Raw genomic sequence first — 21,430 nt, forward strand, 5'->3', positions numbered from 1 at the left:
CCAGTGCATTGTGCTCAGGGCAGGTACCACGAGGCGGGGCAAGAGGGTGCTTGCACTGTCCGTTCCCTGTCCCCCCCACCGCTCCGGGGTAAAATTCAGGGGTAAGTGGCCATCAGTGAAACGGACTGAGTGTGACTAAACACACTGCGCTGCACCCAGGCCAGCACAATCCCTGTGGCACATGCTTGTCAGGAGGGAGCACTGTTTGCAGCTGCGCTCCCCACAGGCCCCCTGGTCTGCTCAGACCTCTGACATCACCATCCTGTGAGTGCTGCAGCCTCTGCGGGTGGGCCTGGAGCCCCCTGCACATTCCTCCTCCCCGGCAGGCTCCCTCACCCCGCAGGCTCACCCACTCGTCTCTCTTTTCCCCGCACAGATAAGGCCCAGTGGCAGTTGGAGTCCCCCTACTGCGGTGGGCAGATGCAGTCTCCCATCAATATTGACACCAATTCCACAATCTTCAGCCCTGAGCTGCAGCCTGTTGTGCTGGCAGGTTGCAACCTGGACCCCAGTGAGCAGCTCAGCCTAACGAACAACGGACACACAGGTCAGTGGCGGGGCTGAGTCGTGTATGCTGGGCTCACAGGGCAGGGAACTTGCTTCACAGGGTGCTCAGACGAGACGGGATATTTTGAGACATTTCCCATAGATTAGTCCCAGCCTCTTCCAGCAGGGGGCGCTGTGTGGAGTGGGGCAGGAGCACTCACTGTGGGACTCACAGCTACTCCAGCCCCAGCCTCTCCCAACAGGGGGCACCCTAAGGAGTGGCGCAGGGCACTGGCTGTGGGGGGAGCTCCCGGCTGCCCCAGCCTTTCCCAGCAGGAGGAGCTGCAGGGAGTGGGGCAGGAGTGCTGGCTGCTGGGGGAGCTTAGGGCTGCCAGGTGTCCGATTGTTGACGGGAACGCCCGGTCGAAAAGGGACCTTGGTGGCTCTGGTCAGCACCACCGAGTGGGCCATTGAAAGTCCAGTTAGCGGTGCTGCTGGGCTAAAGCAGGCTCGACCCTACCTCTCCTGGCACCACGCTGGGCCCCAGAAGCAGCCAGCAGGTCCAGCTCCTAGGCAGGGGGGCCATAGGGCTCCATGCGCTGCCCCTGCCCCGAGAACCGGCTCCGCACTCCCATTGGCAGGAAACCACGGCCAATGGGAGCTGGGGGAGTGGTGCCTGCGGGCGAGAGCAGTGAGTGGAGCCTCCTGCCTAGGAGCCGGACCTGCTGGCCACTTCTGGGGCGCAGCAGGGAGCCTGCTGACCCACACCGCGCCACTGACCAGGAGCCGCCGGAGGTAAGCCCTGAGTCCCAGCCCTGAGCCCCAACCCCCTGCCCCAGCCCTGAGCCCTCCCAAACCAGAGCCCCCTCCTGCACCCCAAACCACTCATCCCTGGCCCCATCCCAGAGCCTGCACCCCAAGCGAGAGCCCCTCACCCCCTCCCACACCCCAACCCCCTGCCCCAGCCCTGATCCCCCTCCTGCACCCCAAACCACTCATCCCCGACCCCACCCCAGACCCGCAACCCCAGCCAGAGCCCGTCACCCCCTCCCACACCCCAACCCCCTGCCCCAGCCCAGTGAAAGTGAGTGAGGATGTGGGAGAGCGAGCCACTGAGGGAAGGGGAATGTAGTGAGTGTGGGGGCAGGGCCTCGGGGAAGTGGCGGGACAGGGGGCAGGGCCTTGGGGCAGGGGTGGGGCTAGGGTGTTCAGTTTTGTGCAATTAGGAAGTTGACAACCCTAGGGGAGCTTTCAGCTACTTCAGTCCCAGCCTCACCCAGCAGAGGCGCTGTGGGGAGCAGGGGGCAGGAGCACTGGCTGTGGGGGGAGCTCCCGGCTACTCCAGCCTGGTCTCTCCCAGCAGAGGCGCTGTGGGGAGCAGGGGGCAGGAGCGCTGGCTGTGGGGGGAGCTCCCGGCTACTCCAGCCTGGTCTCTCCCAGCAGAGGGGACGCTGTGGGGAAGCAGGGGGGCAGGAGTGCTGGCTGTGGGGGAGCTCCCGGCTACTCCAGCCTGGTCTCTCCCAGCAGAGGGGACGCTGTGGGGAGCAGGGGGCAGGAGCGCTGGCTGTGGGGGGAGCTCCCGGCTACTCCAGCCTGGTCTCTCCCAGCAGAGGGGACGCTGTGGGGAGCAGGGGGGCAGGAGCGGTGGCTGTGGGGGGAGCTCTTGGCTACTCCAGCCTGGTCTCTCCCAGCAGAGGGGACACTGTGGGGAACAGGGGGGCAGGAGCGGTGGCTGTGGGGGAGCTCCCGGCTACTCCAGCCTGGTCTCTCCCAGCAGAGGGGACGCTGTGGGGAGCAGCGGGGCAGGAGTGCTGGCTGTGGGGGAGCTCCCGGCTACTCCAGCCTGGTCTCTCCCAGCAGAGGGGACGCTGTGGGGAGCAGCGGGGCAGGAGTGCTGGCTGTGGGGGAGCTCCCGGCTACTCCAGCCTGGTCTCTCCCAGCAGAGGGGACGCTGTGGGGAGCAGGGGGCAGGAGCGCTGGCTGTGGGGGGAGCTCCCGGCTACTCCAGCCTGGTCTCTCCCAGCAGAGGCGCTGTGGGGAGCAGGGGGCAGGAGTGCTGGCTGTGGGGGAGCTCCCGGCTACTCCAGCCTGGTCTCTCCCAGCAGAGGGGACGCTGTGGGGAGCAGCGGGGCAGGAGCGCTGGCTGTGGGGGGAGCTCCCGGCTACTCCAGCCTGGTCTCTCCCAGCAGAGGGGACGCTGTGGGGAGCAGGGGGGCAGGAGCGCTGGCTGTGGGGGGAGCTCTTGGCTACTCCAGCCTGGTCTCTCCCAGCAGAGGGGACACTGTGGGGAACAGGGGGGCAGGAGCGGTGGCTGTGGGGGAGCTCCCGGCTACTCCAGCCTGGTCTCTCCCAGCAGAGGGGACGCTGTGGGGAGCAGCGGGGCAGGAGTGCTGGCTGTGGGGGAGCTCCCGGCTACTCCAGCCTGGTCTCTCCCAGCAGAGGGGACGCTGTGGGGAGCAGGGGGCAGGAGTGCTGGCTGTGGGGGAGCTCCCGGCTACTCCAGCCTGGTCTCTCCCAGCAGAGGGGACGCTGTGGGGAGCAGGGGGCAGGAGCGGTGGCTGTGGGGGAGCTCCCGGCTACTCCAGCCTGGTCTCTCCCAGCAGAGGGGACGCTGTGGGGAGCAGCGGGGCAGGAGTGCTGGCTGTGGGGGAGCTCCCGGCTACTCCAGCCTGGTCTCTCCCAGCAGAGGGGACGCTGTGGGGAGCAGGGGGCAGGAGCGCTGGCTGTGGGGGGAGCTCTTGGCTACTCCAGCCTGGTCTCTCCCAGCAGAGGGGACGCTGTGGGGAGCAGGGGGCAGGAGCGCTGGCTGTGGGTGAAGCTCCTGGTTTTACAGTTCCAGTCTCCCCCAGCAGGCCCCACTGGGGTGCCAGGTCTGGGTAAGCTCTGGGCTCACTGTTCTGCCCCTCCCAGTGAAGGTTCCCTGACTGTCCTAGAGTTTCACAGATTCCTGGATTCCAAGGCCAGAAGGGACCATCAGATCCCTAGTCTGACCTGCTCTGTAGCACACGCCCTTGAATCCCACCACAGTCCCCTGCACTGAGCCCCAGAACTGGTTTGGCTAAAGCAGCTTCCAGAAAGGCAGCCAGGCGTGAAGATGTCAAAGGGTCGGGGAATCCAGCACTGCCTCTGGCAGTGTGCGACAGGTGTTAATCACGTAAAAACATTCTTCCAAATTTGTGCCTAATTTCTCATTTGAATTCATGTGGTTTCAGCTCCCAGCCATAGGTTCTTGTTCTGCCTTTCTCTGCTCGAGTAAAGAGCCCTTGGAACCTGTTATTTTCTTCCCAGGAAGGTACTTAGGGCTAAGGTACTTAGGTAAATAAGGGTTTGTGTACATGGGGACACACAGGAAAATTAATCTGAATTAGCCAAAGGTATGAATTTAAAGCGGATTAGTTAAACTGTCTTAAACTCCTGTGTGGATGCTCTAATTCAGAATTAGAGTGGCCTTTTTTCAGTTTTGTTTAGTTCACTTTAATTCTGATTCAGAGTGTCCACATAGGGGTTTAATATGATTTAACTAATCCACTTTAAACGTTAGTTTCCTGAGTGTTCCTCTGTTGTAGACAAACTCTACACCATAATCAAGTCACCTCTCAATCTCCTTTTTGATTAAACAGATGGAGGTCTCTCACTAGGAGACATTTTCTGTAGCACTCAACTCATTTTTATAAATCTTTTCTTCACCCTCTCTAATTTTTAAATGTGGACCCCAGAACTGGGCGCAAGTTCCAGTATCGGTCTCACCAATGCCTTATACAGGGATAAAAGCACCTCCCTGCTCCTCTGCTAATCCCCTATTTATACCCCCAAGGATCTCATTAGCCCCTTGTGCCACAGAGTTGCCCTGGGAGCTCCTGTTGCATTGCTGGTGCACTGTAACCCCTAAATCCTCTTCTGAGTTGCTGCTCCCCATGACGTAGCCCCCAGTCTGTAAGTGCAGCCTGGACTCCTTGTTCTTACATGGAGAACTTGGAATTTGGCTGCATTAAAGCACATTTTGTTTGAACGGGCCCAGCTTACCAAGTGATCCAGATTGGTCTGTGTGACTGCCCTGTTCTCATCCTTATTGCTCTGCCGATCTTTGTGGCATCAGCAGTGACTTACTGCCAGAGCATTAGTGAAACTGTTGAATAGTGTCAGGCCTTGAACTGATCCCTGCAGAACCTCACTATAGACTCCCCTGATCCACTCCCTGAGGTAAGTGGGAAAGCGGGATACCGGGAGGAAGCACAGGCAGGAATGTCTGTGAGGGGAGGGCTCCTGCCTCATACTGGGAATGAGGGGCGATCAACAGGTTATCTCAAGTGCTTATATACAAATGCACAAAGCCTTGGAAACAAGCAGGGAGAACTGGAGGTCCTGGTGATGTCAAGGAACTATGACGTGATTGGAATAACAGAGACTTGGTGGGATAACTCACATGACTGGAGTACTGTCATGGATGGTTATAAACTGTTCAGGAAGGACAGGCAGGGCAGAAAAGGTGGGGGAGTAGCACTGTATGTAAGGGAGCAGTATGACTGCTCAGAGCTCCGGTACGAAACTGTGGAAAAACCTGAGTGTCTCTGGATTAAGTTTAGAAGTGTGTGCAACAAGAGTGATGTAGTGGTGGGAGTCTGCTATAGACCACCGGACCAGGGGGATGAGGTAGATGAGGCTTTCTTCCGGCAGCTCACGGAAGCTACTAGATCGCATGCCCTGATTCTCATGGGTGACTTTAATTTTCCTGATATCTGCTGGGAGAGCAATACAGCGGTGCATAGACAATCCAGGAAGTTTTTGGAAAGCGTAGGGGACAATTTCCTGGCGCAAGTGCTAGGGGAGCCAACTAGGGGGGGCGCTTTTCTTGACCTGCTGCTCACAAACCAGGTAGAATTAGTGGGGGAAGCAAAAGTGGATGGGAATCTGGGAGGCAGTGACCATGAGTTGGTTGAGTTCAGGATCCTGACGCAGGGAAGAAAGGTAAGCAGCAGGATACGGACCCTGGACTTCAGGAAAGCAGACTTCGACTCCCTCAGGGAACAGATGGCCAGGATCCCCTGGGGGACTAACATGAAGGGGAAGGGAGTCCAGGAGAGCTGGCTGTATTTCAAGGAATCCCTGTTGAGGTTACAGGGACAAACCATCCCAATGAGTCGAAAGAATAGTAAATATGGCAGGCGACCAGCTTGGCTTAATGGTGAAATCCTAGCGGATCTTAAACATAAAAAAGAAGCTTACAAGAAGTGGAAGGTTGGACATATGACCAGGGAAGAGTATAAAAATATTGCTCGGGCATGTAGGAAAGATATCAGGAGGGCCAAATCGCACCTGGAGCTGCAGCTAGCAAGAGATGTCAAGAGTAACAAGAAGGGTTTCTTCAGGTATGTTGGCAACTAGAAGAAAGCCAAGGAAAGTGTGGGCCCCTTACTGAATGAGGGAGGCAACCTAGTGACAGAGGATGTGGAAAAAGCTAATGTACTCAATGCTTTTTTTGCCTCTGTTTTCACTAACAAGGTCAGCTCCCAGACTGCTGCGCTGGGCATCACAAAATGGGGAAGAGATGGCCAGCCCTCTGTGGAGTTAGAGGTGGTTAGGGACTATTTAGAAAAGCTGGACGTGCACAAGTCCATGGGGCCGGACGAGTTGCATCCGAGAGTGCTGAAGGAATTGGCGGCTGTGATTGCAGAGCCCTTGGCCATTATCTTTGAAAACTCGTGGCGAATGGGGGAAGTCCCAGATGACTGGAAAAAGGCTAATGTAGTGCCAATCTTTAAAAAAGGGAAGAAGGAGGATCCTGGGAACTACAGGCCAGTCAGCCTCACCTCAGTCCTGGAAAAATCATGGAGCAGGTCCTCAAAGAATCAATCCTGAAGCACTTACATGAGAGGAAAGTGATCAGGAACAGTCAGCATGGATTCACCAAGGGAAGGTCATGCCTGACTAATCTAATCGCCTTTTATGATGAGATTACTGGTTCTGTGGATGAAGGGAAAGCAGTGGATGTATTGTTTCTTGACTTTAGCAAAGCTTTTGACACGGTCTCCCACAGTATTCTTGTCAGCAAGTTAAGGAAGTATGGGCTGGATGAATGCACTATAAGGTGGGTAGAAAGCTGGCTAGATTGTCGGGCTCAACGGGTAGTGATCAATGGCTCCATGTCTAGTTGGCAGCCGGTGTCAAGTGGAGTGCCCCAGGGGTCGGTCCTGGGGCCGGTTTTGTTCGATATCTTCATAAATGATCTGGAGGATGGTGTGGATTGCACCCTCAGCAAATTTGCGGATGATACTAAACTGGGAGGAGTGGTAGATACGCTGGAGGGGAGGGATAGGATACAGAAGGACCTAGACAAATTGGAGGATTGGGCCAAAAGAAATCTGATGAGGTTCAATAAGGATAAGTGCAGGGTCCTGCACTTAGGATGGAAGAATCCAATGCACCGCTACAGACTAGGGACCGAATGGCTAGGCAGCAGTTCTGCGGAAAAGGACCTAGGGGTGACAGTGGACGAGAAGCTGGATATGAGTCAGCAGTGTGCCCTTGTTGCCAAGAAGGCCAATGGCATTTTGGGATGTATAAGTAGGGGCATAGCGAGCAGATCGAGGGACGTGATCGTTCCCCTCTATTCGACACTGGTGAGGCCTCATCTGGAGTACTGTGTCCAGTTTTGGGCCCCACACTACAAGAAGGATGTGGATAAATTGGAGAGAGTCCAGCGAAGGGCAACAAAAATGATTAGGGGTCTAGAGCACATGACTTATGAGGAGAGGCTGAGGGAGCTGGGATTGTTTAGTCTGCAGAAGAGAAGAATGAGGGGGGATTTGATAGCTGCTTTCAACTACCTGAAAGGGGGTTCCAAAGAGGATGGCTCTAGACTGTTCTCAATGGTAGCAGATGACAGAACGAGGAGTAATGGTCTCAAGTTGCAATGGGGGAGGTTTAGATTGGATATTAGGAAAAACTTTTTCACTAAGAGGGTGGTGAAACACTGGAATGCGTTACCTAGGGAGGTGGTAGAATCTCCTTCCTTAGAGGTTTTTAAGGTCAGGCTTGACAAAGCCCTGGCTGGGATGATTTAACTGGGAATTGGTCCTGCTTCGAGCAGGGGGTTGGACTAGATGACCTTCTGGGGTCCCTTCCAACCCTGATATTCTATGATTCTATGATTCTATGATCAGTGAGGATTCCCCATTGGCAGCTGTTTTTTGAGAGCTGTTGGTTAGCTGGGGCATAATCCATTTAACCTGTGCTCTGTTTCTACTGTATAGCGCTACGGTTTTAACTTCCTGTTGTACTGTACTGAGTCTCAGTATGTTACATCTCTACCGTTCCCTCTGTCAACCAAACTCCTAATTGCATCAAAGAATGAAATCAGTTTGTTTGACAAGACCTGGTTTCCATTACACCACATTGACTATTTTCGATAACACACATCTCCGCCTGGTGCCAGCGCATGGATCAGAGCCCACCTCTGACTCCTCCTGCCCTTCACTCCCTCTCTCCTGCAGTTGTCCTTCAGCTCCCAGGCTCTCTGACTATTGCCAGCGGCTACCCCCAGGAGTACAGAGCAACGCAGCTGCACCTGCACTGGGGCTCCCCGGAAGGGCCGGGCTCAGAACACACCGTGGACGGACGCCGCTATGATGGGGAGGTAAAGATCCGTCGTGGACCTTCCCCTCTTGCCTGCTGCTCCCCGGGTGTGCCTCAGTTCCTGGCGATGATCACATCAGTCCCACCCACTCCAGCTGTCTGCACAGGGTGAGGGCTAGTGCCCTGAGGCGGTTGTGGCCCCCCCAGGTCACTGGCTGCCCTTTGTCCACACTGCAGCTCCGTTGGCGGGGAGGTTGCCACCCCTGCCCTCAGTGGAGTGCTCCGACCACGATCTCCGCTCTGGACTCAGACCCTCTGAGGGCACAGGTCAAGTGCCCAGTGCCCAGCAACCCAGAGGGAGGAATCGTGCGCTTCGGGCTGAGCAACTGAAATCAAAGCAGAGTTTATGACACAGCCTGAAACATGGAAGCAGAGGGGAAGTGAGGCAAAACTCCCCCATGGAAGGGACATTGTGCCAGCAGGGTGGGGGTGGGGAGAGAATAGCCTGGAGCCAGGCACCCGGTGCACAGCGCAGGGACAGACCCACACGGGGAGCACTCACTCTGCGTACAGGATAAACAATCCATACTGCTCTGCAGCCAGACTGCCCTGGCGCTAACCAGGTGCTCGGGCCACAGGGAGCCCACCCCCACCTAAGTCCAGGGCCCATCACAGCCCCCTTTAAAATTGCCCGAGAATGTGCCTAGGGGGCACAAGCTACCCCAGGGGACCCAGGCCCTAAGGAGGGGGCAACGCAGAGCTCCCCAGTGCAGGCTGCCCTGTGCTGGAGGATGATTCATCTTTTCCCCAGAGCTCTGGCCCACTTCTTGGCATGTGAGGGCCATGATATTCTCTGGGCCTGGGAGTGGGGACAGCTCGCTGTGCCCTCGTCCTTGGCACCAGCCCAGAGCTGTGTGGTCACAGAGATCCTGGGGCTGTTTTCCGCCTACCCTCCCTCCCGCATTGCTGTTCACACGGAGCCGCCAGGGCCCAGTGCATCAGGGAGGACAGGAGTTGGAGCTGGCTGTCAGCATGCTGCTGTCCCAGCGAGAGGGGCACCAGGGAGACGACCTTGAGCCCTGCCCCATGTGCAGAAAATGGGGGAGGCTGGTGGCAGGGTGGGCTCTTGGGACAGCAGGGGCTGGCAGCAGCAGCAGTATGCTCAGGTCACCGTAAATGGTTTGGGGAGCTTGCCTGGTGCCAAGTGGGGGGCTCTGGCCAGGTGACCAAGCCCCAGGCGCTGCTAATGGAGAGGCCCTAGTGCTGGGGCTGGCCAGACCTGGTTGGGTCACCCTGGGACCAGTGCAGGTCTGGGTGGTCCAGCACTCATCCATGGCACAATGGAGCCTCAGGGGGTTCTGTGCTTTGATTCCAGATCCATATGGTTTATTACAACCCCAGCTATGAGAGCATCAAAGAGGCAATGAGGCAGCCCGGTGGCCTAGCAGTGCTGGCAGCTTTCCTGCAGGTGATGCCAATGGGGGCAGCCACTGGGAAGGTGGGGTGGGGGCAGTGCCAGGCAGGGATGTTCTGATCACTGGGCTGGGCGTGGCAGGGTAGGCGAGGACTGAGAGCATAGGCAATTCTGGGGTGGAGGGGAATAGGGGCAGTGGAGGGCAGGGGCTCTCCAGGAGGGAGGAATGCCCTGTCAACTGGGCCATGCCAGTGCGGAGATGGGACATGCCCCGATCACCAGGCCATGCTGGTGGTGGGAGGCAGAATGTGCTCTGCACACTGGTCCAGGTGAGGTTAGGGGATGCCCTAATCGCTGGTCAGTGGTAGGGTTCATGCTTTGATCCTGGTCAGGGGGTGGAAGGGCCGTGCTGGGGGATGCCCTGACCCCAGCCGAGTCAGTCAGGGAGGTCACAGGTCGCTCCTCTGCCTGTGAGAGTGATATTAGTCCCATGTTCGGAGCGATGCTCCCTGCTGTGACCAAGCTGCGGGGGGCTCAATAGGCAGGAGACTTGCCCTTCCTGGTGCCTGTGCTCTCACACCTGCTGAGTCTGTGTGTTACAGGTTGGGCCGGAGGACAACGTGCACTATCAGCCTCTGCTTGAGCAGCTGGATGAGATCCAAAAGGAAGGTAAAGCCTTTGCGTGCCTAATGCCCACCATGGGGACAGCCCGGGGCAGCGAGCGAGCTGCCTGCTGCGTGGAGAGGCTTGTGCATGCCAGACAGACAGAGGCAGGCAGCTCCTGTGAGACAGACAGGCAGTGAGTGGCCAGCTCAGCAAAGGCCTTTCAGGGATTCCCGCTCAGCATTTGCATGCCTGTCTCATCCCTCGGGATTCTCCGGGCTCCCACCCTGCACCTGTCCCAATGACATGACTTCCCTGTGCCTTAGGCTCGTCCATCCAGGGCTTGTGCAGACTGGCTGTGCCTGTCCAGCGCATTGTGCTTCTGCAGCGAAACCAGGGGGCAGTTCCCATGCGGCGGAGCAGTGACCGCTCACCGTCTCTGGGGGTTGGCTCCTGGGGACGTGCTGACCAGGATCTTGCTGTCCTGATTCGGATCCCCAGGGGCCTGTGCAGTTCTTGATTGTTGCTGTGCTCTAGTCCGTGGAGCTGTGCTGCTCTAGATTGTGCTGTCTCTCTGTTCTAGAGCATGGAGACATGCTGCTCTAGAGCACCGGCAGTATTTTTTCCCTTCTAGGCAAGGAAACGGCAGTGGCTGGGTTCAATATTGAAGGGTTGCTGCCCGCCAACCTAGGCCGCTATTACCGCTACAGCGGCTCTCTGACCACCCCTCCCTGCTACCAGACGGTGAACTGGACTGTCTTCAACCAGACGGTGTTGCTGTCCAAGGAGCAGGTCCGTCCGGGGGGTGAGGGCCTGCCTGTTCTCCTCTTGGGGGTGGGTGGGGCTGCCCGCAGGTGGCTCTGCCATGCCTGTCACACTAGGAGCTGCGAGCCAGCACCACCAATGGCAGGGGTGGCTCGTAGGCAACCGGAGACTACCTGAAGCCAGCCCCCTTTGCACCAGGGCACTGAGTGCTGAATCCTGGCTGCATTCATGAGGCTCCCAGGGGCAGCTTAGTGACTCCGTTCAACCCTCCCTCTCCAGATCTCGCTGCTGGAGACCACGCTACAGGGAGACGATGACAAGGATCTGCAGAACAACTTCCGGCTAACCCAGAGCCTGCACGGACGGAAAGTCCTGGCGAGTTTCCAGGCAGCCCTCAGCCCGAGGCGGGTCCCGCTTCCTGGTAAGGAGCCGTGGGATGTGGCTGGGCGGTTCTCTCCTGCATGCCACCTTGACACAGACAAGCCTGGCAGAGCAGAGCAGAATCAGGATGCTGGTGTCCCAGGAAGGAATAGCTCACGTAAGCTAGTATCAGTGAGCGCTGGGCCCACAACAATGCAAGGGCCTCTGTGGGGAGAGACAGTTTGGTCTCCAGGGCCCACTCTGTCCTGGCCTCACAGCTGACATGCCAGCAGGGCACAAAAGGAATGTGTCTGAACAAATAGTCACAGCAAGTTGTTTGCAGTTTTCGCCAGCTCACTTTGGGACCCAGGCTTTTGGGTGCTTCTCTGTGTGTCCCCAGCCCTGCTAGCCAAAGCTAGGCAGGAGCTGCAGGGGAGCCGGGCTCTTTGAAATCCCAGAACACACCCTCCAGGGGTATTTTGTTACTCCCACTTCTGGGCCTGGCTATGCCTCTGCCCCACTTCTGAAAGAGCTTGGTCAGTTCAGCTTCTTTGAACCCTTCCCTGGAACACCCCTTCCCCAGCTTAGGTGCTTGTTGAGCTTCCTGACCCACCAGTGGTCTAGGAAAGCCGCAGTCTCACTGCCCCACTTCTGAAGCACTCAACGACTGAGGCTGGGCCAAGCAAGTGGGCCAAGCCCCGGCATGTCTCTGTGTCTCACCCACAGACAAAGCCACCCTGTGCAGGATACAGCTGGTGTGTACCAGGCGATAACAGAACCATTAACAGCCTGTGATACCGCATTGGGTAAACATTTGCCTGGCGGAGCTCCATAATGTGTCACAAAGTCCTAGTGTTTTGGGCCCAGTTTCAGTTACTGCCTGTAGAGCAGACGATTAACCCACCACCAAGCCGCGTGTGCTGGTGGACGTGCCGGAGCTCTGGCACAATGAGGGCGGCAGAGGCCTTGGAAATTGCAGTCACTGAGCTCACCCTTACAGCACATGTCATGCAGGTGAGGGTGGGTTTCAAGGAGAGACAGTGCAGGCGCCCTAGAAAGAGGGGTCACATGCTGTGGGCTCAGCAAGCCCTGGGGATGTCAATCCTGCTGCTGCCCAGCGTGAAGGAGGAACCAGACTCGCTGGAGAAGAACATGTCCCTGACTCTGCCCCACAGGCACCTTGATGTATCTGCACAGACGTAACACGGCTCCCTGAAGCAGTGAGGAGAGGCAGGTCTGGGTGTCCCACCTCCACAGGGGGATATGATCCCCTCTGTCACGTGGGGCAGCACAAAACCATCAGTGGGCTCTGGCCAGAGCTGCTGCCCCAAACCAGGACGAGCTGAGCCCTTCTCTAACCCCTTAGCTGGGGCTGCTGTCCGAGTGCCTCCCACACAGCAGCCTGGGTGCCCCAGGGAGACAGTGTGATTGTGCCAGGACAGCAGGAGGGGACAGGGTGACACGCTAACGTGCTGTTCTTCCTCTGCCATCCCAAACATTACCGGTTAAAACAGGCTCTGGAGGCAACGGAGGCTGGGACTTGCAGCCTCACAGGGAGTGGGGCAGAGGAGGGGACTGTAGCACTGTGAAGGGGCTGGCACTATGATGGGCCACAATGCCTCCTTGCCTGCAGTGACCATGGTCTGGCAAGAGCCTCTGCCTTTGGGCAGATGTGGGAAAGGAAATGGGCTGCAGGCCAGGGCAGGGCTGAGCTGCCTCCGGCTGCACGTGAGACCAGGCAACTCGGTGGTGGCACTGAGCATGTCGGCCGTACCAGGAGGCCCCGGCGCTGCACATTGTAAGGGCGGGGCTGGCAAGAGCTGCCCCAGCCATGGCTCCTGGGGTCTGCCCGCCCCTTTCCCAGCCAGGCTTTGAGTTCCCGGGGCACAGTGTGAGTGATTCATCTTCCACACCCTGGTCAGAGCTTGGCTGCTGCCTTGGGGAATGGCAGAGGACCCTGCAGCTCTGTCCCTGCTAGGTGCTTGCTGGAGTGGGGCGGGGGCAGCTGTCTCTCGCAGCCACACCAGCTCCCTCTGTAAGTGCCCTGGTTGAGGGGGCTCGAAGGGCCCCTTGTGATGGTGTCTTGGGGGGGGAGTGATGGTTAGCACAGGGCAGTGCAGGTGCCATTGGGCCCCTGCCGCCCTCCTGGCTGGGCTTGCTCTGCTCGCTTTGCTGTAGGCGCTGAACCTGCAGTGAGAGCTGAAGCCATTGGTAGCATGGCTGAGGGCCCATTTCCTGTGTGCCTCTTTAATTTCTGCGGGCTGGGCATCCGGGGTTCTGGCCCTCCTGGGATGGTGCTCATGAGCTGGCACCCTGGTGCAGCATGCACCCACGGGCCAGGGCTCTGCTGGAACAGCTCAGATCCACTGACCCACTCTTGGACCTCTATGGCTCCCAGAAGTTAAAGGTCCCTGGAGGTGGGGGAGGGAAGTGGCTAGGCCCAGCTAATGCGTCTCTGTTGTCTTTGGGGCAGGTGATGCAGCTCAGAGGGACAGATTCCCTCTGGCAAGTTCCTGGCCCACTGGCTGCTGGGTGGAGAGGTCCCCAGGCTCAGTGGGAGGAGGCCCTTCCAGAGCAGCGTCCTCTGACTCCGGCCTAGCCCTGGACATCTCTGTCAGGCTGTAGCAGGGCGTGGAACTTGGCTTGGGGTTGTGTATGCAGGAGGAAGGTGCCACTTGCTGCAGAGTTCAGGGCTTTCTTCGTGGCAGCCTGCGGTTCAGCATGACTCCTCCAGCCAGGCTGGGCCCAGGTCCCTGATCTGAGCCAGACCCCTGTCTCTGCCACCCAGGTGCTGTGGGCAGTGCCTAGGGCAGGGGTGGGCAAACTATGGCCCAGGGGCCACATCCGGCCCTTCAGATGTTTTAATCTGGCCCTCAAGCTCCTGCCAGGGAGCGGGGTTGGGAGCTTGCTCCCCACAGCACCAGGAAGCAGCGGCATGTCCTCCCTCCGGCTCCTACACATAGGGACAGCTAGGGGACTCCACACACTGCCTCCGCCCCAAGCACCGCCCCTGCAGCTCCCATTAGTCAGCAAACGGGGCCAATGGAAGTTGCAGTGGCGGCACCTGCAGGCAGGGCAGTGTGCAGAGCCGCCTGGCCGCGCCTCCACGTAGGAGCCAGAGGAGGACATGCCGCTGCTTCTGGGAGCTGCTTGAGGTAAGCGCCGCCCAGAGCCTGCACCCCTGACCCTCTCCCGCACCCCAACCCCCTGCCCCAGTCTGGAGCACCCTTCTGCACCCTGAACTCCTCATTTCTGGCCCCACCTCAGAGCCCATACCCCCAGCTGGAGCCCTCACTCCCTCCTGAACCCCAACCCCCAATTTTGTGAGCATTAATGGCCCACCATAAAATTTCCATACCCAGATGTGGCCCTCAGGCCAAAAAGATTGCCCACCCCTGGCCTAGGGGCACACGGTCCCAAAGGAAGCCAAGTCCCCGGCAGGGAATCAGGTGTAACCCTTCTGCCTGTCAGACTTGGCAGCAACAAGGGCCGGGTTCAGTATCTAGGGGTTCCATTCCAATAACACAATGCAAAACCGGCTTGAGCCCCCACCCAGTGACCTGGGACAAATATATACCACCCCCGCTGGGCGCCTCCAAGAGGCAATACTTCCCCTCTCGCAAGCACATAGTCTGAGTGTAGCAAAAAGCCTTTTAATAACAGAGAGAAACAATATGGCATTATGTTGGGGAAACACCACCAACAGGATTCATAACACAACCCATGAGCAAAAAACCCACCCAAGCAAATTGGAGCATGTCCTTTCCCTTTGGTTCTTGAGTCCAGCAACCCAAAATCACCCAAAGTCCCAAAAGTCCAACGACGCAAAAGTCTCTGTCCTTGGTCAGGGCAGCCCCAGAGTTCAAAAGTTTATCTGCAGAGTTTTAACCTCCCAACCTGGGTGGAGATTGGCGGGGGGGGCGGTGTTAAGGGGCACCTTACGTGGTCCAACACTGATGGCCCCACCTCTCCATGGGGCTCCGCTCTGCCAGCCGCTCTGCTCTGCTTGCCGTCCCGCAAACTGAACTGCTCCGCCAGCCGCTCTGCTCACCGTGCTGCAAATGGCTCTACCATATAGCTTCAGGCTCCCCCACTACTTTACACAACACTCAGTGATTTCAGCTCTTTTGTGATTTCAGCTTGTAGTAGGGGAGCCTCAGTGCTGGTGCACCATTAGCCCAAAGTGAATTCAGCTCAGCAGCCTGTAACTAGACTCCTAACGGAATCAAAATTAGCTCTGATATTCCATAGTAAAGAGAGGAGGAAGTGCAATTAGCATGTAAGACCCTCACCAGGGGGCCCATACCACCAGATATTAATACCTGTCCCTAGCCTCTCTCAATTCATAGAGTTTTGGAACCCATGTCCCTTGCCTAGTGAGTGCTACTTAAAAAGAAAAGGAGTACTTATGGCACCTTAGAGACTAACCAATTTATTTGAGCATAAGCTTTCGTGAGCTACAGCTCACTTCATTGGATGCATACTGTGGAAAATACAGAAGATGTTTGTTTTTATACACACAAATCATGAAAAAATGTGTGTTTATCACTACAAAAGGTTTTCTCTCCCCCCACCCCACTCTCCTGCTGGTAATAGCTTATCTAAAGTGATCACTCTCCTTACAATGTGTATGATAATCAAGGTGGGCCATTTCCAGCACAAATCCAGGGTTTAACAAGAACGTCTGAGGAAGGGGGGCAATATGAAAAAGAGGCTGCTCGACAGCTCTCCAACACCACTTTCTACAAGCCATTACCCTCTGATCCCACTGAGAGTTACCAAAAGAAACTACAGCATTTGCTCAAGAAACTCCCTGAAAAAGCACAAGATCAAATCCGCACAGACACACCCCTGGAACCCCGACCTGGGATATTCTATCTACTACAGTTATTCTGAAACCTGTCAGAGTGCTACTTAGTTGATGGTGAGTCCCTCCATCATAACAAAAGGCCAAGTGCAGTTCCACTGTCCTTGATTCCCATAATCAGGGTAATAACAATTTATTCTTCCTGCCCCAATAACAGAGACACTGGGGATCCCACAGCAGCCAAAGTGACCATTTGGGCAGCTATGGCCTCATTCTAGGCGGGGTGGGTGTGCCTATGCAAATGAGATCAGCCCCTGAAGTTCTTTTCCACAACTTAGAATCATAGAATCATAGAATATCAGGGTTGGAAGGGACCTCAGGAGGTCATCTAGTCCAAACCCCTGCTCAAAGCAGGACCAATCCCCAATTAAATCATCCCAGCCAGGGCTTTGTCAAGCCTGACCTTAAAAACTTCTAAGGAAGGAGATTCTACCACCTCCCTAGGTAACGCATTCCAGTGTTTCATCACCCTCCTAGTGAAAAAGTTTTTCCTAATATCCAACCTAAACCTCCCCCCCTGCAACTTGAGACCATTACTCCTTGTCCTGTCCTCTTCTACCACTGAGAATAGTCTAGAACCATCCTCTTTGGAACCACCTCTCAGGTAGTTGAAAGCAGCTATCATATCCCCCCTCATTCTTCTCTTCTGCAGACTAAACAATCCCAGTTCCCTCAGCCTCTCCTCATAAGTCATGTGCTCTAGACCCCTAATCATTTTTGTTGCCCTTCGCTGGACTCTCTCCAATTTATCCACATCCTTCTTGTAGTGTGGGGCCCAAAACTGGACACAGTACTCCAGATGAGGCCTCACCAATGTCGAATAGAGGGGAACGATCACGTCCCTCAATCTGCTGGCTATGGCCCTACTTATACATCCCAAAATGCCATTGGCCTTCTTGGCAACAAGGGCACACTGCTGACTCATATCCAGCTTCTCGTCCACTGTCACCCCTAGGTCCTTTTCCGCAGAACTGCTGCCGAGCCATTCGGTCCCTAGTCTGTAGCGGTGCATTGGGTTCTTCCGTCCTAAGTGCAGGACTCTGCACTTGTCCTTGTTGAACCTCATCAGATTTCTTTTGGCCCAATCCTCCAATTTGTCCAATCTGTATCCTATCCCTGCCCTCCAGCGTATCTACCACTCCTCCTAGTTTAGTATCATCCGCAAATTTGCTGAGAGTGCAATCCACGCCATCCTCCAGATCATTTATGAAGATATTGAACAAAACCGGCCGCAGGACCGACCCCTGAGGCACTCCACTTGACACCGGCTGCCAACTAGACATGGAGCCATTGATCACTTGCCGCACCTCACCACCAGATGTCAGGGTGGAGCTCATCCTGACTCTGCTTACACAGGCAAAGCCGAGCCTAACACTGACTTGTGCTGAACACACGGGGCACAGCAGTCGGAGCCCTGACTTTACCTGCCTGGCCCCTAATGCAGGGTCCTGCCCCATTAGTGAGGGCTTCGGGCTGGAGTGAGCATTCTAGAAAGAGCCCAAAGCTGACAGCAGGGTGGTCCCAGGGGCAGGGATGGCGTGGGCACAGGATTTGGAGTGTCCTTGCCGCAGGAGTTTGAATTCAGTGAGTCTCTGGGCTGCTTACGGGATGAGGGGGAGACTGTGAGGGTTCCTGGGACATTTTTGGATGCAGGTGCGGGGCCAGGGTTGGGCTGTTCCTGGCTTCGGTGCAGGCATTCCAGGGGAGTTGCTGGGTATACCTGGGCTGGGGGGATGGCTGAGGGGTGATCACAGGGGGTGCTGGGAGGCCCCTGGATCATGCGTGTTTGAGTCCCTGTATCTCACCACAGACGGCGGAGTTCCCCCCATGACGCCCGCCCCTGACAGTGCCACAGAGGGAAGCACGGACGAAGCTCCCGGAGCAGGTATCGCTTGCCTCCTGGTGGCTTTTGTTATCCCCTCGGGGGCTGGCTCTGGCTCTGCCCTGTCTGTCCTGCCCATCTCCCTGCAGCCAGCACAGCTGTGGGGGGGGGGGGGGGCTCCACCTTGTCTGGGCAGAGTCAGAGCCTCTGCTGGGGCTCTGGCCAGAGGCTTCGGGGCTCTGAGGGGCAGCGTGGCCTGACTCTGCTGGTGGCTGGGTGCGGCTGTGGATCTGTGCAGGTTGAGTGCTCCTGAGGGGCAGGGGCTCGGGACTGTCTCAGTGGCTGGCTGTGGGGGATGGATGGCTCTGCTCCGGGGGGGGGGGGGGGGGGGCCGGGGCGGGGTGCTTGCTGGAAGGAGGGGTGTGGGGTGGTCTCAGTGGCTGGCTGCGGGGGATGGATGGCTCTGCTCCGGGGGGGGGGGTGGGCAGGGGGCGGGGTGCTTGCTGGAAGGAGGGGTGTGGGGTGGTCTCAGTGGCTGGCTGTGGGGGATGGATGGCTCTGCTCTGCGGGGGGAGGGGCAGGGGCGGGGTGCTTGCTGGAAGGAGGGGTGTGGGGTGGTCTCAGTGGCTGGCTGCGGGGGATGGATGGCTCTGCTCCGGGGGGGGGAGGGGGGGCAGGGTGCTTGCTGGAAGGAGGGGTGTGGGGTGGTCTCAGTGGCTGGCTGTGGGGGAAGGATGGCTCTGCTCCGGGGGGGGGGGGGGTAGGGGCAGGGGGCGGGGTGCTTGCTGGAAGGAGGGGTGTGGGGTGGTCTCAGTGGCTGGCTGCGGGGGATGGATGGCTCTGCTCCGGGGGGGGGGGAGGGGGGGCAGGGTGCTTGCTGGAAGGAGGGGTGTGGGGTGGTCTCAGTGGCTGGCTGTGGGGGAAGGATGGCTCTGCTCCGGGGGGGGGGGGGTAGGGGCAGGGGGCGGGGTGCTTGCTGGAAGGAGGGGTGTGGGGTGGTCTCAGTGGCTGGCTGTGGGGGAAGGATGGCTCTGCTCCGGGGGGGGGGGTGGGCAGGGGGCGGGGTGCTTGCTGGAAGGAGGGGTGTGGGGTGGTCTCAGTGGCTGGCTGTGGGGGAAGGATGGCTCTGCTCTGGGGGGGAGGGGCAGGGGCGGGGTGCTTGCTGGAGGGAGGGGCGTGGGGTGGTCTCAGTGGCTGGCTGTGGGGGATGGGCTCTGCTGTACTAGGTATTCCCAGGGGTCTTTTTGGAGGGTGGGGGGATGGGAGTGTCAGTAGCTAGTTTGTCCCCTGTATCTCAGACTCTTGTTGGCTGGGGTGTTTTGTTTCTTTTAAACACCGTACGAGGGGGTCGGGGGAGAGAGATAGGCCATGAAGGGCCTTGAAAGGGAAGCAAGGAAGCAAATGTTGGATGTGCTGGAGCCGTGGTTCTCAGCCAGGGGTCCGGGGCCCCCTGGGGGGCTGCGAACAGGTTTCAGGGGGGCCGCCAAGCAGGGCCAGCATTAGACTTGCTGGGGCCCAGGGCAGAAAGCCGAAGTCCCGCTGCATGGGGCTGAAGCCCACAGCCCTGAGCCCCGCCACTCGGGGCTGACGCTGAAGCCTCAGTAATGTAGCTTTGCAGGGGCCCCTGTGGCGGGGGGCCCCAGGCAAGTGCCCGGCCTGCTCCCCCCTAACGCCGGCCCTGGCTTTTATGTGCAGAAAACCAGCTGCTGTGGCACAGGGGGGCCGTGGAGTTTTTACAGCATGTTGCGGGGGGCGGGGGTGAGAACCCCTGTGCTAGAGAAGAGGGTGGCAGGGGAGGGATCTGTGGCCAGAGTGACAGGCTAGGAAATTAGCTTTGCAACAGCATTCCCCATGCATATGAGACACGCATCAAGACTGGCGCAGTAATGGAGACATGAGCTGACGTGTTCTAGCTTGTGGTTGGATACGAAAGGTCGTATTTGAGTGATATTATGCAAAAAAAGCTGCAAGACTCAGACTCAGTCTGGATGTGAGGAACTAGAGAGTGCTCCATGTCAATGATGACACCCCAGTGACAGGCCTGAGTGACAGGCAGGGTTCTGTTGCTGTCCACTGTGGTCAGGAAAGGAGGTAGTGGACTTGTGTTTTGGGGGAGATTAAAAGCTCTGGTTTAGCCATGTTGCACTTGAGCTGACGGTGAGACTTCCAGGAGGCAATGTCAGGGAGAGAGGCTGAGATGTTAGTGTTCTACAGAATGAGACTGGTCTGTGAATCACCATCATAGAGCTGGTATTATGTTTGCAGATGAAATTACTCAGTGCTAGGTGTAGCGGGAGACGAGCCGGGGCCCAAGGCCAGAGCCCTGAGGAACCCCCCAGACAGCTGAAGTGGGACTGAGGGGGAAGTTCAGAAGGACTCCTGTAGGAGCAATTGGAGAGGTGGGAGGAGACTCAGCGAAGGGCAGTCACACAAGCCAAGGCAGGACAAGACTTCAAGAAGAGCATGGGCGACTGGGTGGCAGGCAGCTGACAGGTCAAGGCGGATGGGTCTGAGTGTCGGCTAAGAGGTCATGACAGACTTGGGTGAGTGTGAAGTGCAAGGAACAAGAGCCAGAGTGGAGCGGAACGCCAGCCAGCGAGCGTAAACCTTGTGTCCTGTGGCCTTAGAACTGAAAGGGAACTAGGCTTGTTTGTTATGATGGGAGAAACTAAAGCATGCCTGCCGGCCATGGGAAGGTGTTGTTAGAGAGGGGCATGCCCCAGAGACCAGTGAGCGGTTACGGAGAAGGGAAAAGGAGGAAATGAGAGTGGCACAAGGGAGCAGATGGTCCTGGGGATCGAGGAGGCGAGCAGATGAGAAATTTCTGCCTCTGTTCTCAGGGAGAAGGCGGCGAGAGCTGTAGGAGGCAAAGGGAAGGCAAGCCGAGAGGGGGAAGGTCACGTTATAGTTTGTCAGTCTGCTCTTGGAAGGAATTGCCGCGTTCCTTTGTGGAGAGATCAGCGGAGGCAGGAGGAGCAGAGGGTTTGAGGAGTGACTCAAATGTGGCAAAAAGAGGGCTGGGACTGTGGGGGTGCGACTCAGGTAAGGTGGAGACGTAGCGTCGTTTAGCAAGGCTGCTGGCAGAGCTGAAAGAGGCGAGAACATAAGAAGGGCCCTACTGGGTCAGACCCAAGGTCCATCCAGCCCAGGATCCTGCCTGCTGACGGTGGCCAATGCCAGGTGCCCCAGAGGGAGCGAACAGAACAGGGAATCACCAAGTGACCCATCCCCTATCGCCCATTCCCAGCGTCTGGCAAACAGAGGCTAGGGACACCATCCCTGCCCATCCTGGCTCATAGCCATTGATAGACCTATCCTCCATGAACTTATCTAGTTCTTTTTTGAACCCTGTTATAGTCTTGGCCTTCAAAACATCCTCTGGCAAGGAGTTCCACAGGTTGACTGTGCGCTGAGTGACGAAATACTTCCTTTTATTTGTTTTAAATCTGCTGCCCATTCATTTCATTTGGTGACCCCTAGTTCTTGTGTTATGAGAAGCAGTAAACAACACTTCCTTATCTACTTTCTCTACACCAGTCAT

At 57.4% G+C, this 21,430-nt stretch overlaps 1 protein-coding gene across 3 annotated transcripts in view; it reads left to right on the forward strand.

Moving 5' to 3' along the window:
- The window catches only part of CA9 (carbonic anhydrase 9), a 63,562-nt gene that overhangs the window by 34,330 nt on the left and 7,802 nt on the right, over positions 1 to 21,430 (forward strand). For 2 of the 3 annotated variants that reach the window (XM_043546467.1, XM_043546469.1), the window contains exons 3-9: positions 377 to 547; positions 7,977 to 8,119; positions 9,434 to 9,526; positions 10,075 to 10,141; positions 10,710 to 10,867; positions 11,120 to 11,261; positions 17,878 to 17,952. In XM_043546467.1, the coding sequence (XP_043402402.1) occupies positions 377 to 547; positions 7,977 to 8,119; positions 9,434 to 9,526; positions 10,075 to 10,141; positions 10,710 to 10,867; positions 11,120 to 11,261; positions 17,878 to 17,952 (849 nt within the window). The remainder of the gene's footprint in view (positions 1 to 376; positions 548 to 7,976; positions 8,120 to 9,433; positions 9,527 to 10,074; positions 10,142 to 10,709; positions 10,868 to 11,119; positions 11,262 to 17,877; positions 17,953 to 21,430) is intronic. The other variant, XM_043546468.1, reaches the window with a different exon arrangement.

This window comes from Chelonia mydas, chromosome 5 (genome assembly GCF_015237465.2).
Source record: "Chelonia mydas isolate rCheMyd1 chromosome 5, rCheMyd1.pri.v2, whole genome shotgun sequence".
In the NCBI taxonomy this organism is placed as follows: Eukaryota; Metazoa; Chordata; order Testudines; family Cheloniidae; genus Chelonia; species Chelonia mydas.